Raw genomic sequence first — 22420 nt, forward strand, 5'->3', positions numbered from 1 at the left:
GTCTAATTTAATCTAAGCTAAAGCAAAACCTAATAACTATTATCTGTATTTAAGAAAACGAAATAGGACAAAAAAATGAATTATTGTTTTAAGTATGATTTTGGAGACTCTTGGTCTGATGGTCAGAGAGTTCATTTAAGCCATTGTCATTCATACTTTTAAAAATTCTCTAAGACTTCCATAATATTGGAATATTTCATTGCTTTCTCCTAAAGAGATTAGTAATAGTTCTACTAAAAATAAGAAATAAATTTCCACCAAACTGCATTCTTCATCTACCCTACCAAATCTTCTAGTTTTTTTTATTTTAGGTCACTGATAGAAAAAACTGTATTGATTAAATACTAGTTCTTAGAAATGATAACTAAGGAGTAGATTTTATTGCAGAAATGTTGGAGTCAGACCTCAGACTCCTTGGGAAAGAAGACTTTTTAATGGCCTTATGGATCTGCTTGGTTTTCACACTATAAATAATGGGATTCATCACTGGCAGGATAAGCAAATACACATTAGCCATAAGGGTGTGCACATAAGGAGGTGCATTTTTCCCAAACCTATGGACAAAGCACAAGCTAATGAGAGGGATATAGAAGATGGTAATAGCACCTATGTGGGAGATACAGGTGCTAAAGGCCTTACGCCGTTCCTCTGGGGAAGCAATGCTTAGGATGGTCTTAATAATCAGAATATAGGAGAGAAGAATAAAGAGAGTCTACTCCTGCAGTAACTATGAGGGCAGTAAGTCCTAAAACACTGTTGATCTTGTTGTCAGAACATGACAGTTGGATTATATCAGGATGGAAACAGTAAGAATGATGGAGCACATGGATTTGGCAGAAGGACAGACGTTTCAGAAGCAGGACCAGAGGCATTAGGACCACTGTCCCTCTGACGAGGATGGCAAACCACACTTTGAGGATTCTGGAATCAGTCAAGATGGTAGCATATCTCAGTGGGTTACAAATGGCAATGAAGTGGTCAAAGGCCATTGCCAGGAGCACTGAGGACTCTATGACAGTAAAGAGTTGAATGAAAAATGTCTGGGAAACACAGGCATGAAAAGTGATCTGTCTTGCATTGAACCAGAATATGCCCAACATAGTGACTAGTGTAGAAATACACAAGCCCAAGCCGGTGGTTGAGAGCATAGAGAGGAAATAGTACATGGGGTCATGGAGACTTGACTCAATAACGATGACAAATAGGATCACACCATTCCCAGAGAGGGCAGTTATGTAGAGATAACAGAAGGGAATGGAGGTCCAGGCATGGGCAACTTCTAGGCCTGGAACCCCATCAGGAAGAAGATCAGTGAAGAGGAAGTAACGTTAGGAAAAGATGACATGATTATTATGGAAGGTAGTTCTCCTGAAATAAAATACCCTAGAAGGAAAAATGAAAACACCATTCAGCAATTTTATTGTAGTTTCTATTAACTGTAGTTAGGTAAATCAAATTGGAAATTATTCTTAGGATTTTATTATCTCGTTTTTTCTCCCAGCTTTTATTTCTTTTCTTTGTGCTGTATTGAGCTTCCCCTCCAGGATCCATGATTCTCATGTCCTGATTCACAATAGAGAATAGGACATATATATATTTTTCATCTCAGGGGTTTTCTTTCCCCTTTCCTTTGTCCTACCCATACAGAGGAAGAATTGGATCAAATATGAAATACCAAGAATTTAATGGAGACCTCAAAGTAATATTATTTTTTAGAAGTAAGATTTATTATTTAATAAAAAAATACACATATTTGAATATTTTTGTTAATATTAAGTGCATTATCATGGGATATTATATCTTTGAAAGATAAATAACCTTTTCAGGAAATAATTCAAGGAAGTAATTGTATACAAGTCAAAATATCCTACTCATTATTTCTTCATCAGTGGGTCTTACCCCTGCTTTGCTAGGGCTGTTTCTAGTCTAGGGCTATATTTTTGATCTTGGTTTCTTAAATTTTTTTGTCTGTTGTCACTGTAATTGTGTTGATATATAACTATTACAAAAAATTCTCTATGCCGTCACCTTTAGCAATTAGTCCTTTCAGAGGCAACTGTATTCCATTTCAGGGGTGAGAGTGAACTAGGGGTACAGAGGCCTGATGTTAGATACTTCCGTCCCCAGCCCAATGTTGCAATCATTGCTTCTTTTTACTTACATAGATCCTCAGGACAGTACACTTACAGATTGTGTCTTCATTAAGGTAAATAACACATGTGAGCTTTCAGCTCTGCCCATAGGTAATATCTGAAATGAGACTAATTATGTAGGTGAGGTCCTGGGTAATTTCCTTCTCCTTCCTTTCTCCTTTTCCATATTGATTTAATTCTTATGATCTAGTCCCTTTATGTACTGAGAAGTCTTGCTAAGATCTTCACAAAGCCAATGTGATAGTGCTCTAAATACTCTAAATTTTCTTCTCTTTGGTTTCTCAAAGACTGGATGCTTTCCTCATAATCCCAGTCGTTGGCTGGAATCCCACTGGTCTTTCATGAATATTCAGAACCAGGGTGCCTCCAACCACTTAATTTGGAGAATATACTTTTGCAGCTGTGTTAACCTGCAGTTTTACATCCTTAGTTATTGAAACATTCTGGCTCCAAATCTTAGTTTGTGACTACCTATTATATTGTTGCCTACATTTTTTTAATCCCCAGCTACTATTGCTGTCCAGCCTCAACTTTTATTCCTGCTCTTTCACAAACTACTAGGATCCCAACATATCTTACATCTGAGCTGCTGAGTTTGGCTTCATAACCACATGTCTCCGGTCTTGTTATTTAATGTTAACATTAATGATGATTGAATTAGGTAATGTCCATTATTGTTTTCTTATTCTACACAATTTTTCTTATTCTATGCAATTGCAGTTTAGAGGGACTTCACAGAAACAAGCTCGTGGGCATTACTTAATATCTTAAATATATGAAAGATTATGGAAAGGGTCTCCATGCAGAAAATTTCAAGTGTATTTTATAGTGATTTTGGAATAGTTATTATGTTGATTATAAGGTTATTTATGTTCTATTGGCTCCATAATTATTTGACTGAAAAGTATATTAGGTGAAATAAAATCAATTTCTCACTCAGTTTTTTGGCATCATTTAAAAATTAATATGCAAAAATACAAATAGAAGTATCTTATTTATCAGATAATTTTAGAGCAAAATTTTAAAGATTATACTACAGAAGAAAAAGAAAGTTATATTAGAAAAATAATATCCTTATGGCTGGAACCATCAGTACAAATTTAAACAGATTTAATTTAAATAAATACTCAAGAAAGTTGATATTTAAAACCAGTGTCCATGGAGAGGCAAGTAGCCCAGCAGGGTTCAAGAAGAAATGCTGTTTTGGTTTTGGGAGTCTCTTCTAAGGCGACCTAGGACATTGGCTTTAAATGTCTTCATTTATAATATTTTAGAATAATGTAGAATCCCAGAGTCTTAGGTATTTTAGAAATGTCTTAGTCCCTTTCACAGAATGACATTGATTTTATTTCAAAGTCTTCTTGTTGAAAAACTAATTAACTTTATTAGTTTCATTCTTGTCAAGGTGAATTGAAGGGATAATGATGTAAAAAGGGACACTTGGAAATTACAAAATTTGTAATCATCCAAAAGAAGAGAAAACTAGGAACAAACACATAGTTGTGTTCAAAGAGCTGAAATGAGGAGAATTACATTTGATTTGTTTGCCATACAGAAGTCAAATCTAGAACTAGCAGGAGGGAGCTTATACACAGTGCTGTGATGCACAAATGAACCAGAAACAGTGCAGTAGTGAGCTTCCACTACCGTATGACAAAGCAGTCATTTTGTCTAAGCACAAATACTGAAATGGGGTGGATATATTCATTCAGCCCTTTGGAAAATATATATTTCACATCTACTGTGGATCAGAAACAGAAAATTAAATATTAAGCAAAACAATGTCCCTGACCCTCAAAATAGTTAGTTGACTGGAAGCCACAGATAAATAACATGGAATTACAGAGTATAAAGAGTAAATCTAGAATGTATGATAAAGAGGCCAGCAAACTTATTGTAGGGTATAAGGGATACTTCCCAGTAAATAATGATGTCTAGATTGAGGCCTGAATTCTAGGTAGAGTTGGCAAGATATGAATTTGGGTGTGTGATGGTTAATTTTATGTGTCAACTTGATCAGGTCACAAAATGCTCATGCATTTGATTAAGTATTATTTCTGGGTGTGCCTGTGAGGGTGTTTCTGGAAGGGATTAGCATTTAAATCAGTAAATTGAATAAAGCAGATTGCCCTTCCCAATGGTGGGCCTTGTTCAAATAGTTGAGGACCTAAGTAGAGCAAAAGAGCAGAGAAAGAAAGAATCCTTTCTCTCTGCTTGACTGCTGAGCTGGGACATCGCTCTTCTTCTGCCTGTGGATTGGGGCTTACATATCAGTGCTTCTGGTTCCCAGGCCTTCAGACTTGGACTGGAGCTACGCCACTGGCTGTCCTGGATCTCTGGTTTGCAGACATCAGACTGTGGGACTTCTCAGCCTCCATGATTGTGTGAACAAATCCCTGATAATAAATGCCTTTATCTATCTATCATCTATCTATCTATATCTATCTATCTATCTATCTATCTATCTATCTATCTATCTATCTATCTATCTATCTATCTATCTATCTATCATCTATCTATCTAATCTCTTGGTTCTGTTTCTGGAGAACCCTAACTAATACAGTGTGAAAGAGGACAGAAGGCAGATTAGTAACAAAAATTTTGGAATCATAAGACTTAGAATGCTTTTGATGCTATTTTCTCCTTGTTAGATTGGTGATGAAAATACTTTGATATTTTGTAAGGTGAAGACCTTTCATTCATAGAATCCCACAATGTGTCAGGATTTACATGAATTGTTGCTTTACATGACTATCTTCATTTAAAAATCATATTGTTTATAAATTCCAGTGCCATCCAAGAAAGGTAAAGATTAGAGAGATAAACAAATCAACAATATTTCTAACAATGGAAGAGCTAGGAGTTGAATTTTGTTTATGTAATTTCAATATTTGTTAAAGTTCCACTCTGCTACACTTCAGTGCTTCTCCATGTGGTGAAATTGGTAGAATTACATAAAACAAACAAACCACTTTGTGTTACATGTGCATGTGAATTAGTAAAATGTCAAGTATTTATACGACTTTTTTCCCTTCATAGCCATATATTATCATTGTTCCTTGGCTCTAAATAATTATATAAATGCATATGTATTAGGGTTTTAAACACTTGATATTTGATAGATTTGTTTTTCACTTCTTGATTTCTGAACAGAAACAGAAAATAGAAACACACTATTTAAAGTTTATTTCTTTGTCAACATTCAGAGGAGATGGAAAACAATTATTCCCTACATGCTAAATTGTTAAGACTACTAGTAAAAATAATAGTATATATAATATAATGAGGCCTCCTGGAATCATCCATTTGAGTTATGGATATTTTGACTAGCTCTGCTCATTTTCATAGCCATTGCTGATATATTTTACCTAAGTTAATTGACTTTAAATGAATTTGTTTGTTATCAGCTTGACTTGAATGTCTTGATGTCTTTAAGAATATTTCAATCTATTATTCTGAATGGAGCAACATCATCCTCACTGCAAGAAAAGAACTAAAATCTCCTGCCCCATTAATAATAACTCACAATTATTTTGAACAAATTGTTTTTCTCTTTGAAGCTTAAAGAGGGGATTTGGACATATGACCCTAGATATCCCATATTCTATGTTTTCACTTAAAGAAATTATATTTTTCTTGCTTTTTATAGCAGAATTCTATATTGATGACTCAAATTCAGTTTTGGAGCCATTTAGGCTACATAAGAACACCCTGTAGCATTGATAATAAGATCAAGGTATTTTATGTCATGCAAAGAATCCCACACAGATTTCAAATTGATCACATACCCTGTTTGGTTTTTTTTTTTCAGAATTTCACCTTTTATGAGTTTTTTCAGAATGGAGATTCAGTATGTTGGAAAGGCTTTCTAAGTCTCTATTTCTAAACTGCTCAGAAAACAGTAAAATACGAGGACCTTCCCTGTTGTAAATTTTTAAATAAAAGGCAATCCCATAGTATCTTTCGTTTGCATGGCTATTTTCTTATGATTTCCTCTTAGAAATGCTTCCTGTGATGAAGCCAAATCTCTTGCTGTGAATAAGCCCACGTAAACCTCTGAACATTAATGCATATCCATTCTGTCTCTGATACCCTGGTACTTACAGCACATGAAGAATCCTCAGGGCTGAGGTCCCATTCAGCTCCCAAAGTGGAGGGTATTATGAGAAACCCTTTCTCAGGAGAGTCATTTACCCATGATAGAAACCTATGCCTATGGAATCTTTCTGGCCAATTGTATTTGGTTGTTTTTTCTTTGTGCTTCAGAATACTCTGCATGCTCTCCCATGTGGTTTAGTACACAGCTCACCCTTGGATAAAGTAGAGGTAGGGGTGCCAACCCCTGCACAATTGAAAATCCCTGTATAACTTTTGACTCCCCTAAAACTGAACTGCTAATAGGTTATTGTTGACCGGAAACCTCACTGATAGCATGGACAGTTCCTTAACACATTTTTTGTATGTTATATGTATTATATACTGTATTCTTACAATAAAGTCAGCTAGAGAAAATAAAATGTTTTTTCAAACTGTCACAAATCTCCAAAAAGTTTTTCAACATGTTTATTGAAAAAAATCCACGAGTGGACCTATGTAGCTCAAACCTATGTTGTTCAAGGACCAACTGTATTGCAACAGCTGAAATTGTTTTCTTTTTCACTGCTATGATTAATAATGAAATATGTGACAGGAAAATATAAATACCGAAAAAACATGAAAGTGTGTTAATACAGTTTTTACGTCTGCATTTGGAAGGAGACCACTGCAATCATCTTGTATATGCTGGGCTTTTAGACCCAGTTATTTCACAGAGAGTTAAGACTTCAAAGGTTGTTTTTTCCCCACAGAGAGAGATCAAAAGAAATAAATGTTAGATAAGAGGTAATAGGCCAACAACAAAGGGATATACAGCTGTACCTTATTACAGCTCAGTGGCTTCCCAAACTGGCTGGCTGTATATTAGATATATCTTGGGATCTTGTTCTAAATACAGATTTTTAGGCCTCATCCTAGAACTAGTAAAATGAAATATTTTGGGAGTGGAGCCCAGGAATCTACATTTTTATTGATTTTGTTTTTTAGAGAAGTTTAAGGTTCATCCAAAGTCTGTAGTTTACATTAGGATTCACTCTGATGTTATGCATTCTATGGATTTTGACAAATGTATAATGACATGTATTCACCATTATAATATCATACAGAAATTTTTGCTGCCGTAAATACACCCTGTGCTCCATCTGTTCATCCTTCCCTCCCCACCAGACTCCTAGAACCCACTGATCTCTTTACTGCCTCCATAGTTTTGCTTTTTCCACACTGTCATATAGTTGGAATTATAATATGTAGCCTTTTCAGGAAAGCTTCTTTCACTGAATAATATCCATTTAAGGTTCCTCAATGTCTTTTTGTGGCTTGATAGCTCATTTTAGCTCTGAATGATATTCCATTGTATGGATGTACTAGGAACCTGTATTTTTAAAAGATCCCTGTCTATTATTTTGCATCTGGCTCTGTACCATAATTCTTATGGCTCAACTTTTGGAAAATACTTCACAGACAAGAGATACCTTTATCAAACTTTGAGTGTCAATTAAAATTTTATGTAGTGAATACTACATTCCCATTGACTTATATTATTAATTCACATAATATACCAGATTATTAATTTTCATTTTTTAAGAAACTCCTATTATTTTAGCTTTATTTTTATTCCTGTCCACCTCAGTGTCAGGAGATTTGTTATTTTAGACTAGGATTACAGTAAAGTACAATTACTATTTTAAGTTCTTTGTAATTTGAATTATCCAATATTTGTGCCCTTTATTAAATTATCTTGAAATAAGATGCATCTATAATAAACATCTTAATGAAATTACATGTTTGCAAATTATATCCCTTACTAAGCAGTAAGCTCACTTAAAGCAAGAAATTCATCTTGTTTATGTTTATAGTCTTGATATCTGCCCCAATACCTGCTGTGTAATAGATGCTAGATACGATTATAAAATGAGTGAGGATATAATTTGGGATTGTCATGTATTTGGTCTTATTTGTTCTATTCTTATGGCCACAAAACTCAGAGCTGGCTATGTCTCATATGGTAAAGTAAGTCCCTATCTTATCATCCTTTCTAAAGGAGTGTGTGAAATAGGGTGGGGTAAGTCAGTCTGCACAAATTCAGTGTATGGGGAGGGGTTGACGAGCTGGTGTAATTGTGGAAGGGTATTAAGTGACTATGGTTGACGTGGGTTTAGCCTGGGGAAGTAATTCCTAGAGATAGCACTTCCCTGACTACAGAAAGTAGCAGTCTAGAGCTAGCTCACCAGAAAGATATTATAGATGTAGAGAAACTAGTCAAGGATGTTTATAGGGGACTGGTATCTAGGAAGGTGATAAATAGGAGATAGAAAGGAAGAGTGAGATATATAGGAATTCTGAGTAACAATTTCCTCTTGTTGCTTTTTCTTGAAATAACAGACAAAGTGTCACTAGGAAATTTAGTCACTGTCTGAAATACAAACATGAATTTATATATATGGATATAAATGCACAGAAAAGGGAAGGATACAAATCAAACTTATACAGTAATTTCTTATAGAAAAGGTGGAAAGACTGGACTTGAGGAAATATATCAAGTTGGACTTTGGCTTTTTTTTCAATAAAATCTTTCATGAGAGTATATTTATAATTTCTTGTGTAACTAAAATTTAATCCAAAAATCTTTTAAGAAGTTTCCATAATTATTGACCTAGAAATCTATAAGGAAGCTGTGATTTAGTTCAAAGAGTTTAGTGTCCTAGACGAAGTCCAAAAGTAGAGATGAAGAGATATTTTGGTGTTAGAATGGACAAAGAATACAGATTCATTTGATGCAGGAGCAAAGAGTAAGTGAGCATTTGAGGATAGTTCATTATTTTTTGTCCTTGTCACCTAAGAAATTTTAAAAAAATTATCTAATAGCAGCCAGTTCTGAGAAACCTTCTGTCATGAAAAAAATATGACAAAATATTCTTAGTCAAATTAGGCTTTATGGAAACTGGGATAAATTCCTGAGACTGTAATCTCAGGTTCCAAAATAACCCTTTATCTATATGGTTTGAAAAGTCAGAACTATGATCACTTGCTACATAATAGGTAGAAAAATTGAGATCAGTTATAAGAGAAATTTTTATGTTATACGTGTCAAACATTGAATTGAATGACTTATCAAAATTATTTAAATTGACTATTTGATAGTTTATTATGTGCAGGTTCAATTCAACAACAATCATTGAGGGTCTACTATGTGAAAGGTATTCTGCTAGGTACTGTAAATGTTTCAAAGAAAATCAAGGCATTCCACAGCCTTGTGGAAGATACATGAATACATACACACACAGACACACTTATATATTATCAACATATATAAAGTTGTATACCTTTATGAACAATTATGAAAAATATAACAAAGAACATATTTGAAGATAAGCTTTGAAACATAACCAGCATTTCAAGGTGGAGGAATGGGTGCTGAGGTTCAAGTGGAAGATCAAACTAAAGGAAAGTTGATCCCTAGTTGTGGAGGGCTTTAACTATCATAGAGAGGAGTGGTTGCTTCATTTAGTTGATGTAAGAGAAATAAACATTGAAGACATGCTTAGTGGTTGGTTTTTAAATTTTATTCTAGATGGAGATTTAGAAAATTGATTCAAAGTGAATGGAAGGTGGTTTTAGGCAGAAAATGCATAGAAATGGGAGATCAGCTACTTATCTATAGGAATAGGGTAACTGAGAGGTAGTGAAAATCTGTATTAGTATTTTGTTGGAAGAAAAGATAAGAATGCCTTAAGTAGGACTAACTATTGTGGAGATATTTGAACTGGATGATACCTAGTTCCACCTAACTAAAATTGCATGGGTTTATAACTCCCATTTGTGATAAATTTTTACTGACTTTTAAATAGGTCTTCATAGAAGTAGTGATTTTTAAACATGAGTTCCCTTGGAACACAGAAGTTTGAGTATAGCTTTTTGAATCTGTTTTGTTTTCACACTATAGATGATGGGATTCATCACAGGGGGAATGAACAAGTATACATTAGCAGTAAGTGTGGGCACAAAAGGTGAAGCATGTTTTCCAAATCTGTGAACAAAAGATAGGCTGATCAAAGGGATGTAGAATATGGCCACAGCAGTAATATGAGAAATGCAGGTGCTGAAGGCCTTTTTCCTCTCCTCTGGGGATGCAATGTTGAGGACCGAGCGAATGATCAGGACATAGGAAAGCAGGATGAAGACTGAGTCCACTCCAGCAGTAGAGATAATTGCAGTTAGTCCAAATGCACTATTGATCTTTGTATCTGAACATGAAAGCTTCATCACATCAGGGTGGAAGCAGTAGGAGTGATGGAGCACATTGCTATGGCAGAATGATAGGCGTTTAAGAAGCAGAACTAGTGGTGTCAGAATGACAGTCCCCCTAGTAATGACTGCCAAAGCAATCTGTGCTATCCTTGCATGAGTTAGAATGGTAGCATATCTCAAGGGGTTAGAAATGGCCACAAAACGATCAAAGGCCATAGCCAGGAGCACTGAAGACTCCATGAAAGTAAAGAGGTGGATGAAGAACATCTGTGATAAGCAAGCATCGAAGCTGATCTCCCAGGCATTGAGCCAGAATGTTCCTGGTACCGTTACCAGTGTAGAGATGCATAAGCCAATGTCAGTGGTAGACAACATGGAAAGGAAATAGTACATGGGCTCATGGAGGCTTGGCTCAGTAAGGACTATGAACAGGATCAAGGTATTCCCAGAAAGGGCAGTTACATAGAGACAAAGGAAAGGGATGGAGATCCAGGCATGGGCCCATTCAAGTCCAGGGAACCCAGTCAAGAGGAAAGTAGGTAAAGTGGAGTTGTGGAAGATTGGCATTATGGTCTGTAGGAGCAGGATTCTTTTGGAGGATCTTGACTTCTAAATTTAGAATTAAAAAAATTTTAGTTGAAATTTAATACACATTTAATAAAGTGAACAAGACTTTGAGTACAACTCAGTGAAGTTTGGCATCTAGATGCACTCATATAACCACTTCCAAGATCAATTGATAGAACATTGCCAGCAAGCCAGAAGGTGTCTTAAGGACTCATCCTCAGGAATGTCCTCTCCCATAGCAACCATATTTTGACTTCTACTACTATAATTACTTTTTCTTGTTCTTGATCTTGAAATGAATAGAACCATGCAGTACATACTATTTTCATTTGGCTTCTTTCACTCAATATTATGTCTATGGCAGTCATCACTAAAAAATATATTTATTAAGTTCAATTTAATTTTAATATACTTGGTTAAATATTTTTGGGTGCTTATTACTTACTATTTGTACTCTCATCAATATTTTTATTATACACTTTTAACTTTCAACTGGAATATAATCTTACATTTATTAATATACTTTCATGGGAATAAGGGGTTATTTTTAAACTAATATTTACCTAATAGAATTATTTGCTTTCAGTAGATAGTCAATATATTTTTGCTAACTGATTTTATTCGTCCTTCATAAAATATTCTATTTAACCTTGAATAAGACCTTGCCTGAGAATACAATTGATGTTTTTGCCTTAGAATTTTAGAATTATTAAACTCAGATTCTAAGTGAAAATTCATTTAAACTTAACAAGGAAACATCTTTTTTTTCAGGGACTACATTTACCTAAGAACCCACCTCATATAATGCTAGTTCATCCTGTCTTGTTGCATAAGTTTACTGGAAGGAACTAGAGGGAAGGTGCTTCAGTTCTCATGAATTAGAAGCTTGATATTCTTCTTAATTTGTAATAGTAAAATGCTGTCTTGTTTACCATTATGGAACCTACCTTTGTTGTAAAAATGAATGAGGAAAATAATCTTTTCTAACATGTGTACCCTAGTCCTTCATCTGGCCTTTGATCCCTTATAGGGTTATTCAGATATATAATATTATTGAACAATAGGACCATGTTCCATACAATGCTCTAACTATTTTACATAGATAATTTCATTTGAGCCTTTGTCAAACCTAAGTGAGAGGTATTTCTATTAGGAGCCTACAGTGAAGTTATAAGTTTGCATAAATAGCTGAAAGTCATAAAATCTGAAAGAGATGACATTGGAAATCAGAGAAAATAAGACTTTATAGCCTGTGCTGTTAACAATTACCTTACACTTTGTAATAACAATAATAATGATAGAATTCTACTTCAATAATAATATAATTCTCTATTATAAATAAAGCAAATGTATTAGAGATATCTATGTTGGCAAATCTCTTAATTAACATTTCTATGGTTCAGAATTGAAACAATTTTATGTCAGGATTACATATGTATTATATGATATGTAAATAAATTAATGTCTTAATTCTAGCAAATACTAAATTCTTAAGCATAATATTAGGTGCCATAATTCAAATTAACTCAGATATAACATTTACTATAAAAAAGGAAGCTATTGCTGAAAATACATTTTAAAGATCTTTAGGATTTCCATTATTCCTTTAGAAGCCATCCATGATCATTTCCATTAAGTATGCCCACTTTCATACAATTTTATCATCTAATTGACTGCATAAATTACTAATGGATATAGATGACTATTAGTTTGATTATTTCTCCAGACATGTTATCTATGTCTACATACTTTCAATTCCATAGATATTCCTTGGACAATTTTTTCTATTAATTAATTTTTCTAATTTAAAGTATTATGTTTATCTCAGGCTAATCTCCTAAATGTTAGATCCATATATCTAATTCTTTGATCTCTCTAGTTAAATATCTCAAAGTCAACTCAAGGACAACATGATTGTATTTGAATCAGCCCCACAACTTGTGTATTCTATTTGCCCCAATTTGATTTGTAGCTTCCTATATCAATAAACCTATGGTAACTTGACATAGCAGGATACCTAATCCAGAAATCTGAATGTTCTCCCACCTCTCATCTGTTGACCACCAGTTTCTGTCTCTGTTGCAACTCTTTCTAATTCATAGACATATTGCTCTCAGAGTTTTCTTTCTAAGATTTAAAATAGACTTCCATTTTAAGGTAACTTTAGCTAGTACTACCAGAAACAGTCTCTCCTAATTTTCTATTAAATTTTCAAAAAAGATAAAGGAAAAATAGAACAAACCAAAGAAGTACTAATGCTAAAAATGATAGATATCTTACATCCAAAATATTAGAGGGTGATTAACTCCTAACCAAGGAATATGGAGATGGATTGAATTGAAATATAGGATAGCATTTAACACCATTACCACAGTCTACACTCAGGGATCCAGAGTTTGTACCAAAATAAAAAATGGGGACCAAGCTTCTCTTTTTATAAGATGCTTAACTATAAGCTTATCCGGGACATTCTCCTTGCACCAGACATCTCATTTCAAAAAAAGAAGCCAAAGAAAATGGTGTAAGGTGTGGCATTGGTAGAGACACATTGAATTTTGAAATGAATATTCACTCAAGTACATCTTTGCCAGAAGGTCAAAGAAGAAAACCTAGCAACAGCGCGTTTTGGGATTAGGTTTTAATTTCCTCTAATATTTCAAAGTGGCAAAGAACTTGACAGTATTGATGGCATGGGTGCTACCTTAGTGGAACTACATAGGCTGCTAGAAACAGGGAATTGGATGAGAAACTTCACTGAGCATTATTATGTCTCATGCTTGAGACAACAGCCATGAGCAAGTCACACATACAGTTTAGTGAAAAGATCTTTCTCTGCACTATGAGGTGCATAAAGGAAAAAAAATACAAACATGAACTCTTTAAAATATTGCATAAGAAGTAAAAGGGAACAAAATATGGAAAATTCAGAGTGTAATTATATAGTAATATGTAGCAGTATCTGTTGACTACATTGCACATTGTCAATCATATCAAAAAGTCATCATCATCATAGATGTTAAAACCTGTAGAAATAAGAAGAAAATATCCCAAGGTAATTCCGGTGATAGCACCATAGAGCACTATGAAAGAAAGAAAAAAAGCATTGGAAAAAAAGGCCAAAATAATGAATACTAATAATGTAACATTATTAAATCAAAAACTGAATATAATCAAAAGAAAATTGAGATAAAATAATCTGTCAGTTCACTTCAGAGAATACATTTGAAGAATTCTTCCATAATGCATAGGAAAAAACAGTGAAAAGAAATCAATGAGAAAATGATATTTAAGAAGGGCAAAAAATGATGTCAACATACAGATAATTAATGTCCCAGGAAAAATAAAACAGAAAGAATGGAAGAAAAATGTTCCAAAAAAAAGATTTGGAGGTTGAAAGAGCTCCATTGTAATCCAGGTAAAATCAGTGAAGATGGAAACATATATAAGATATTTGAATTACACAATTTTTAAAAAACCTACAAGTTTTCAAGCAGAAGGAAAAAATATTTCCTATAAAGAAATTAAAATCAGGTTGGTGTTAGAAACAAAACAAAACATACTTTTACAAAATAGTACATTCCCTATGTGGAAAAGAAAAGCATTAAATATATAAGAAAAATTTACTAAAAAAAGTGAACCAAATTTGCACACTGAAGACTACAAAACACTGATGAGAGAAATTAAATATATAAGTAAAAGTAGAGACATTATATATATATATATATGCTCATGGATTAGAAGACAGTATTGGTCAAGACCCTAATGAGTCCATAAATTCAACGTAGTATCAATAGGTATATTTTGCAGTTACCAACTAAAAGAAGTTGGGTAAACTGACTATCCATTTGAAAAAATATAATAAAACATTTAACACAATATATACTTAAATTATTTCCTGGTTAAATATTTAATTATGAATAAATCATATAAATTTTTAGAATAAAATGCAGATAAATACACAATCCTTGAGTGAGAATTTTCTAGTCATGACACCAAAGGTATAAAATATAAAGGTAAAGATTGATATAAAGAAAGAAACTATGGGCAAGGTGGTGATTTTGCACAAATGTGTTTGACAGAATAGAAATCTTATTTTATAGAGATGTTTGAGAGGAGTGTCCTTGGATTAGATGAAGAAACAAAACACAGAAGAAAATGTCAATGGAACCAATAAGTTAAAAATACAGATGTCACTTATTTCTTAGGAACCCAGTGTATATATAGCATCTTACTTATGCCTTTATAGTACAATAAAAAATAAGGCAAATTCTAAATTCATGAAATCTGGCACAATGTTTCATATATAATATAAGAATCTGTCTATAAACATCTAGTATCCTGAAAATAAAGCCTTTATAAGGGCTAAATGCAAAAAATAGTTCATTTCTCAGCATCACTGTGCTTTCTAGGGTAGGAAAAGTGGGAAGATTCAGGAACAAGCTACTAAGTGCTTGGTATCAGGCAACACGAGACAGTCTGGGATTTATAGCCATTTTGTGATTTCCACCTCCCAGTCAAACTCACACTTATCAACAAACTTCTATCAATAAAATGCATGGGTGTGCAATTAGACATGGGTTGTAATATGTGCCTGAAAATTTTAGGGAAAATGAACAAGGGATCTTATCATTACCTAGTTTCTAAGAATTTGAGTAATCATGAAAGAGGTGAAATGCTTCTGTTCTTTTAGAAAGAAGAATATGAAGTCTGATTTGCTTAGATTACTAGTCATCTCTTATATAAAGAAAAAAATCTTGCATTATGTCTTGCTACAGAGGAAAATAAGTTATTACCATCCCATAACAATTTGTTGAGAACAGTGAATACCAACACTAATCCAAGATGACAAAGTGCTGCTCCTGTGATTGAAAATGTCATGAATTCAGTTAATTAATTTATTTAATTAGTTTTTTTTCATTCAGAGAGAATCATTTGAGAGGGTCTTCCATTATATTTTTCTGAATTTAGAGGCAGTGTCTCTGGAATGTTGCAAAGTTAACCACCTACATGGAGGTGAAGCAGTGTACCCTCTGAATGTGCTGACCTGAGACAGGGGAGTCTGGATGTCTGGGGCCTGGGCTGAAATAGGAACTAGAAGAAAGGTTGGAAGATAGATGAGAGGATAGTTCTAATATTCTTGAGATAAGAGAAATTAGTATTGAGCCAAGTTATTTGCCACATATCTCTGCATGTTGTTACTCCCACAGCACCATTAATAGACTGTGGCTAAAATTTCTGGTTTTCAGGTGAGATTACCTAGGTTCAGAATGAAGAATTTATTGAAGATTCCTATTGGTAAATAGATAGAGTGGAGCCAGTGTATGAATCCAGGTCTGTCTGATGTCTGACTAAAGGTATAGCCATTTTCTGATGTTCAGATAAAGCCAAAAAGAAATAAATCAGATTGCTTCAGACTTGAGACTGAATGAAAAAAACATGCAGCAGTAAGTGTAAACCAATTAAAAATATAAGTTAAACAATAGTTAGGGTGTGCCAGTGATTATATTTTAAGGATTGGTCATTATATGTCAGGAAATGCATACATAGAAGAAGCATAATTTTTGCTATGATTAGCTAAACAGATGAAGAAGAAACATCTTTATGAAATTTGGAATCTCTGAATAGGCATCAGGCCCATAGAAGTGAATGGACCAGTGGGAATTAAGTATAACCAGAAGCTTGAAGTTTGGAGGGTAAGAGGGGAAAGTCTTACCTTTCAAGATGTAGAGAATCAGAAGGGTTACAAATAGAGAACAATGTTGAAGGAGCAATGCCAGAAGATTAAGTGAATTATTGTCTTTAACTTCACTTCCAAGAAATTCTTCCCTGTGTTTATCTAAGCTCAGTTACTCATGATGCAGTTTAAAGTCATCAGATATATTTTATTACAGGCACAACCAAGTACTGTTTCTGATCTGAGAACAGCAACTTGACTTGGCCTTTAGAAAGAGAGGAGAGACATTTCTCCTTATTTAGAGAGGGTTATATGAAGGTCACCCATTTACCTCTACAGATGGAGATTTTTTATAAGGAAACTTGACGGTGCAGTTATTTACTCAGCTGGATTAAATACACCATTGGGGATTTCTGTGCCTTCTGTCATGCTTCACCTCTCTGCTGCCAGGTTAGTTAGCTGGCACCAGGAAATGTGGGAAAAAAACAAAGAAAAATAATGAACACAGTAACAATATGTTTACATGTTCTAATTACAAATGAATTTGGATAGTTACTTTGAACATGGATATAGCATTTCAGATGAAAACCAGTATTTCTTCCTGATTTTTATTCTGCTATGTGTTTCTTGTAAATAATCTGTTGCATAGATTGTTGTGTACAACTAGTAGAATAAGAAAAGCTTTGAAAGTATCTCCAGTTAATAGCATAGCACCAGGTACATAGAATATATGAATTAAATATTTGTTAGAATGAGAAAATGTATTATGAGAATTCAGAAGCAAAAAATAAAATAAAATTACAGAGTTAAGGGGTTCCATGGGGGTCACTAAATCAAGAGAAGAAGGAAGATTTGTCAGCATAGACACTCAAATGGAAGCAACTTCTAGGGAAAAAAAAAATAGCGTGATTCCTGAAGGATTATGTTAATTAACATCTGTATAGCAATTAATGTTCTCCATGTATTTTCAGGTACATTATTTTATTTAGTCTTAGTTGATCAGGCTAAAACAAACTTTCTAATTTACCTGACATGTACTGATGAACACAGTACTTGACACAAAATCAGTGGTCAATAATGTTTATTAAAATAATTTATTCCTCATTTTTAAAGATCTATTTCACAGTCTAGAAAAGAGAATTATATAAACAAGCAAAACAGAAGTATTTTCTTCAACTCTTTTTGGGTTAATGGTTGCGTTAATTAGCTAATAATGTTGGTTAAATATAGGAGTCATAAAAATAATTTTAACCTATATTGAACATTTTATTTCAACCTAAAACTTTTATATATAATGTATTCATCATTGTTTGATATAGAGTTGGTATCTTTAATGTAGTTTTGCAACCTGGAATTCCATATTATCTTTCATTCATAAACAATAGATTTAAAACACTATATAAAATTTCCATTATAATAATTATATTTATAGAGAAAAAACAAATAGCATATAGTTCCCTTATTGGGGGCAATGAAGACCTACTAATTGGAGAATGAGTTATAAGTGTCCAATTGGCTTGTAGAATTGGTCAGTATGTTTTTCAGAGGGAATAAATATTACTGGTAATTTAGCAAGTTTATTCAGTAGAACTTGAATAGAAATCTTTTTTTCTTAGGACTCTTTATTGAGGTATGATTGACATATAAAAAGCTGCATTTATTTACTGTATGCAATTTGATAAATTTGGGGACAAGTATACAACAGTGAAACCATCACCATCAAGGCCCAAACATATCCATCACCTCCCAAAGTTTCCTGACATCCCTTTTATTATTTTGTGAGTGTGTGTATAGCATAATATCTATCCTCTTAGCAAATTTTATGCATAAAATACAGAATTACTATCTATAGGCCACCTACAGGTTATGAAAATGTGCTGAACATCAAAAATCTCCAAGAAAATGGAAATCCACAATGACATATCACCTCATACTTCTTAGGATACAGCCTTAAAAAAAAAACACCTAAAATAACAAATATTGGCAAGGATGTGGAGAAAAGGGAGACTTAGTACACTGTTGGTGGCAATTTCAATTGGTACAGCACAGAAAAAAATACGGAGCTTCCTCAAAAAATTAAAAATAGAATCACTATATGACCCAGCAATTCTACTTCTGGGTAGGATTTATTCAAATTAATTGAATTCAGGATCTCAAAGATATATCTGCTTTCCCATGTTCATTGTACAGAAGACTTTATACTTACAATTTTATTATATAGTTTTACAAAGTGGAAAAACGGGGGTGAGGAGGTAGAAAGAGACTCATCAATGATGGTAGGCAGTAGTTGAAACAATTCCATTGTTGAGAAAAGCAGCACAGTAGAGTTTCAAGAATCCTGTGTTATGCAGTCAGGAAGCCTGAAAACTTTGTTTTGCTAGTAACTGTGTGTCTCAAGACAAGACACCATAGCTAAGGCATTAATTTCTTTATCTACAGAATAAAATGATGAACTAAGTATACTCAAAATTTTAAAGAAACGTACCCAGGATTAGGATTTAATGTTTTCTTGGCTGGTGGAGTCTGTTCAATTTGGACTTCAAGAGAAGCCACTGAAGGTTATTTTAAGAAATGGTGAGATTCTTTTATAAGATTAATCTGACATTTGCATAGAGGATACGTTAGAATGAGAAGAGATTGAAGGTAGGGTCACCTGATAAAATGTGCCTATCTACAGAAAAGAGATTCTGAAGGCACAGAAGAGTGCAGCTGGAGATGAGAAAGTATATTAAATGCAGTATCAGAGAAGTTACAGTTATGTTATATGGTACTGGTTTAAAAGTTGAAGATAGGTAGAAGGACCAAAGGTGACATCAGTAAATCAGGCTTGTGGCTGAAAGAAGGGTGGCATCACAAATAATTAATTTTTTTTACAGTTTTGATCACATAGAAGTTTAAACAGAAAAATTTGTTGTCGGGGTCAAAGAAATGCTTGGTCAAGATTTTTCAAAGGAGGAACCACCTCATATCCTTCATTATCAGGAGTAACTTCACTCCTCAACAGCAGAATCAGATTGTAAAAGAAACGAGGTAATTTGGTTTTGGACTTACCGATTTGAGGTACTAATGAGTATATAGATTACTCAGGTAGGGAAACATGTTAGAAATGTTTCATGAGAATATATGTCCTTTGAAAGCATGTTTTTTTTATGTTTACACATAGTAGGTGTTAATAAATATTCACTGAGTGAATAATGAACAAATACATGTATAATTTTGTGGAAATTTCTGCTTCATACAACATAGGGCAATGAGTACAGAAACATAGATTTAAGTTATTATAGACATTTTGCTGTTGTTTTAGCATATTTGCTTAATGCTCATAAATTGTTCCAGACTAAGAATTATATTTTCTTAAAGTTGAGTAGTGTATAGCACTATTTATTAACAGCAAAGAATTTAGTATTACACTGAATTCATAAAACAGTAATTGTCAGAATAAATAATTTAATATTGTAAGATAAATTCTAGCCGGAATAAGCAGGCGAAGAGAGGCAACAAAGGGCCAGGTAATTTATTTAAATACCACCCCCGGGTGATGTTCTCCCAGCCTGGGTACTACAGGCCGGAGAAGTCACACCCAGTTAGGGAGGTGGGGCGCTTATAAGGGATTAGGAGGGGGAGGAGTGGGCAAGCTATCTTAGGGGGGTGTTGAGAGGTATGATTGGCTAAAGGTGACATAATAGTCAACTAGAAACTTTTTTCCTTCCAAGAGGGAGGAGGCTGACATCCGGGTCTTAGTTGGCACATCAGGATGGAATTCAGGAAGAGCTGTCCCCTTTCCATATACGGCACGGACTTTGGGGTCTGGTCTGTTCTCCCCCTATGGCATCTCTCTGTTCTGTTTGCATGTCCTTGTTTTTCCTTCCTCCAGCCTAACATTCCAGCCTTTTGGTCATAATGGGCGATGACTCAATCTGGCTACTTTCAGCTGACAAGGGGCGTCGTGCGGGTTTGAGGCTGGTATTAGGCCGAAGGAGGGGGTTCAGTGGGAGGAGGTGCGTAATGGTGAAGTAACATCTGGTTGGTGGCGACCCGGGTCATCTGGGTTAGCCGCTGTTGGAGGAACCTGAGGACAAAAGGGGCAACTAAGAGTAAACCACAAACTGTTATTAAGGGGCCCAGTAGGGGCATTAGCCAGGCTATTATGGGGGACTGGAATTTTGGATCGAGTTTACATCTCAATGACTAGTATTGGGATTTAGTATAGATGAGACTGCATTATTGAAACAATACTTTTCTCTAAAATCACCCTTATTTTTATTAGAAGTAGCCAGATTAAGAAAATAATTAACAGTTGGCTTGATTATTTGCATAAGTACAGCAAGAAGAGCAATTGATTACACAGGCTCTTTTAAATATGCTTTGCTGGAACTTTTTATAAGGAATTTCAGATTGGACTTTTAAGGGCCTCTTGAGGCCAGAAAGCCAAGCCAGATTTGCCATCAGGTTGTGCCTGCAGTACCTATAGATTTGGGTGAATTCCTCTCTTCTTGAGGTTCCTGCACCTGCCAGGAAGGTGACTTTCTTTACTCACCTGGTAAGGCTGCTGGGAACTCTGTAAGCAAGGTACCAGGGCCAGTTTTTCCAAGGGGCTTTGTTGGCTTAATGAAGTCAATCTTAGTTCCTTAAAGCTGTCTGTTCATATCTGAGTTTATGCACGTGTGTCTCAGGTATGACGTTCCAGTCAAAGCCTTGGTAGTATAACCAGTGTTTTTAATTGGTCCTCTTACAAGGAAAGCAGGTTCTTATTGAACTTATGCAAATAAACATACTGCCATGAAATATAAAAATAGTCACTGAGAGTTTTTAAATTCTGGAGGGATCAGGTAGAGAGAAAGATAAAGTTTCAATTCTGCTTATAAAGGCAGTCATTTACTAAACTGTTGTCAGCTTAAGAGAAAAAGCTTAAAACAATTTATCAACAACATTTGAAACAAAAAGCTACAAAATCATCTTCTTTAGCTTACTTAATCTTATGTAATGAATACCTGTTCTGCTGAAATCTAGTTCTTTACTAATGTAGGAGTAATAAAACAGTGACTATAAATGGCAAAAGACTTACAAATGACCGTGGTTAAAGATCTAATGAGAGCTTACTGTAAGACAGGTGACATAGGAAATTCTGATATTTCTGTAACAAAAAAACATTCAGTAACAGTTTAGCATCATTCTTTTTGACAGTGCCTTCCAGGCAATTAAGCAGGTAATTATATATCAGATAAATAAGCTAAATTAGCCAAATACTTTCTCCAATGAGAAAAAATTCCTCTGACATGTTCCAGGGGCCCTCTGGAAAATATCAGAGTTAACTAGAGGTAAAAGCACTTTTTTGAATTTGATTTTGGGAAGTTGTTAAAAGTTTTAAGGCATTTGCTTAAATAGGATTATAGGTTGCTAGGAAGCAATACTTATCCAATTAACTAGAATGACAACAAAGTACTTCAAAGGCGATAAAGAAAGTTACATAGTTATTATCAAAGTCTTAAAAGATTTAGCAGATAAACATTGATTTAAATGATCTTAGGTAAACTTAGGCAGCTGATAACAACAAGGACATGCCCGCCTCAGCTAAACTCAAATTAGCATTAATGTTTAACATTTTTTACTAGATTCTCTGGAAGTTCTAGAATGCTCAATCTTCACAAGTGCTTGTTTTTAAATAAAATATTTTTCATTTATA

The 22420-nt window shown here is 34.1% G+C and overlaps 1 protein-coding gene and 1 pseudogene across 1 annotated transcript; both read right to left on the reverse strand.

Moving 5' to 3' along the window:
• Nucleotides 1-364: 364 nt before the first annotated feature.
• On the reverse strand, nucleotides 365-1345 carry LOC118912062 (olfactory receptor 51F2-like; annotated as a pseudogene).
• Nucleotides 1346-10118: 8773 nt separating this feature from the next.
• On the reverse strand, nucleotides 10119-11063 carry LOC118912063 (olfactory receptor 51F2-like). The gene has a single exon (XM_036884856.2). The coding sequence runs from the start codon at nucleotides 11061-11063 to the stop codon at nucleotides 10119-10121; it is 945 nt and encodes a 314-aa protein (XP_036740751.2).
• Nucleotides 11064-22420: the final 11357 nt, after the last annotated feature.

The sequence above is a fragment of the Manis pentadactyla genome, chromosome 9, assembly GCF_030020395.1.
Source record: "Manis pentadactyla isolate mManPen7 chromosome 9, mManPen7.hap1, whole genome shotgun sequence".
NCBI lineage: Eukaryota > Metazoa > Chordata > Mammalia > Pholidota > Manidae > Manis > Manis pentadactyla.

Coding starts and splice junctions, on each gene's coding strand:
- LOC118912063 (XM_036884856.2), bottom strand. CDS start 11,063: ATGCCAATCTTCCACAACTCCACTTTACCTACTTTCCTCTTGACTGGG.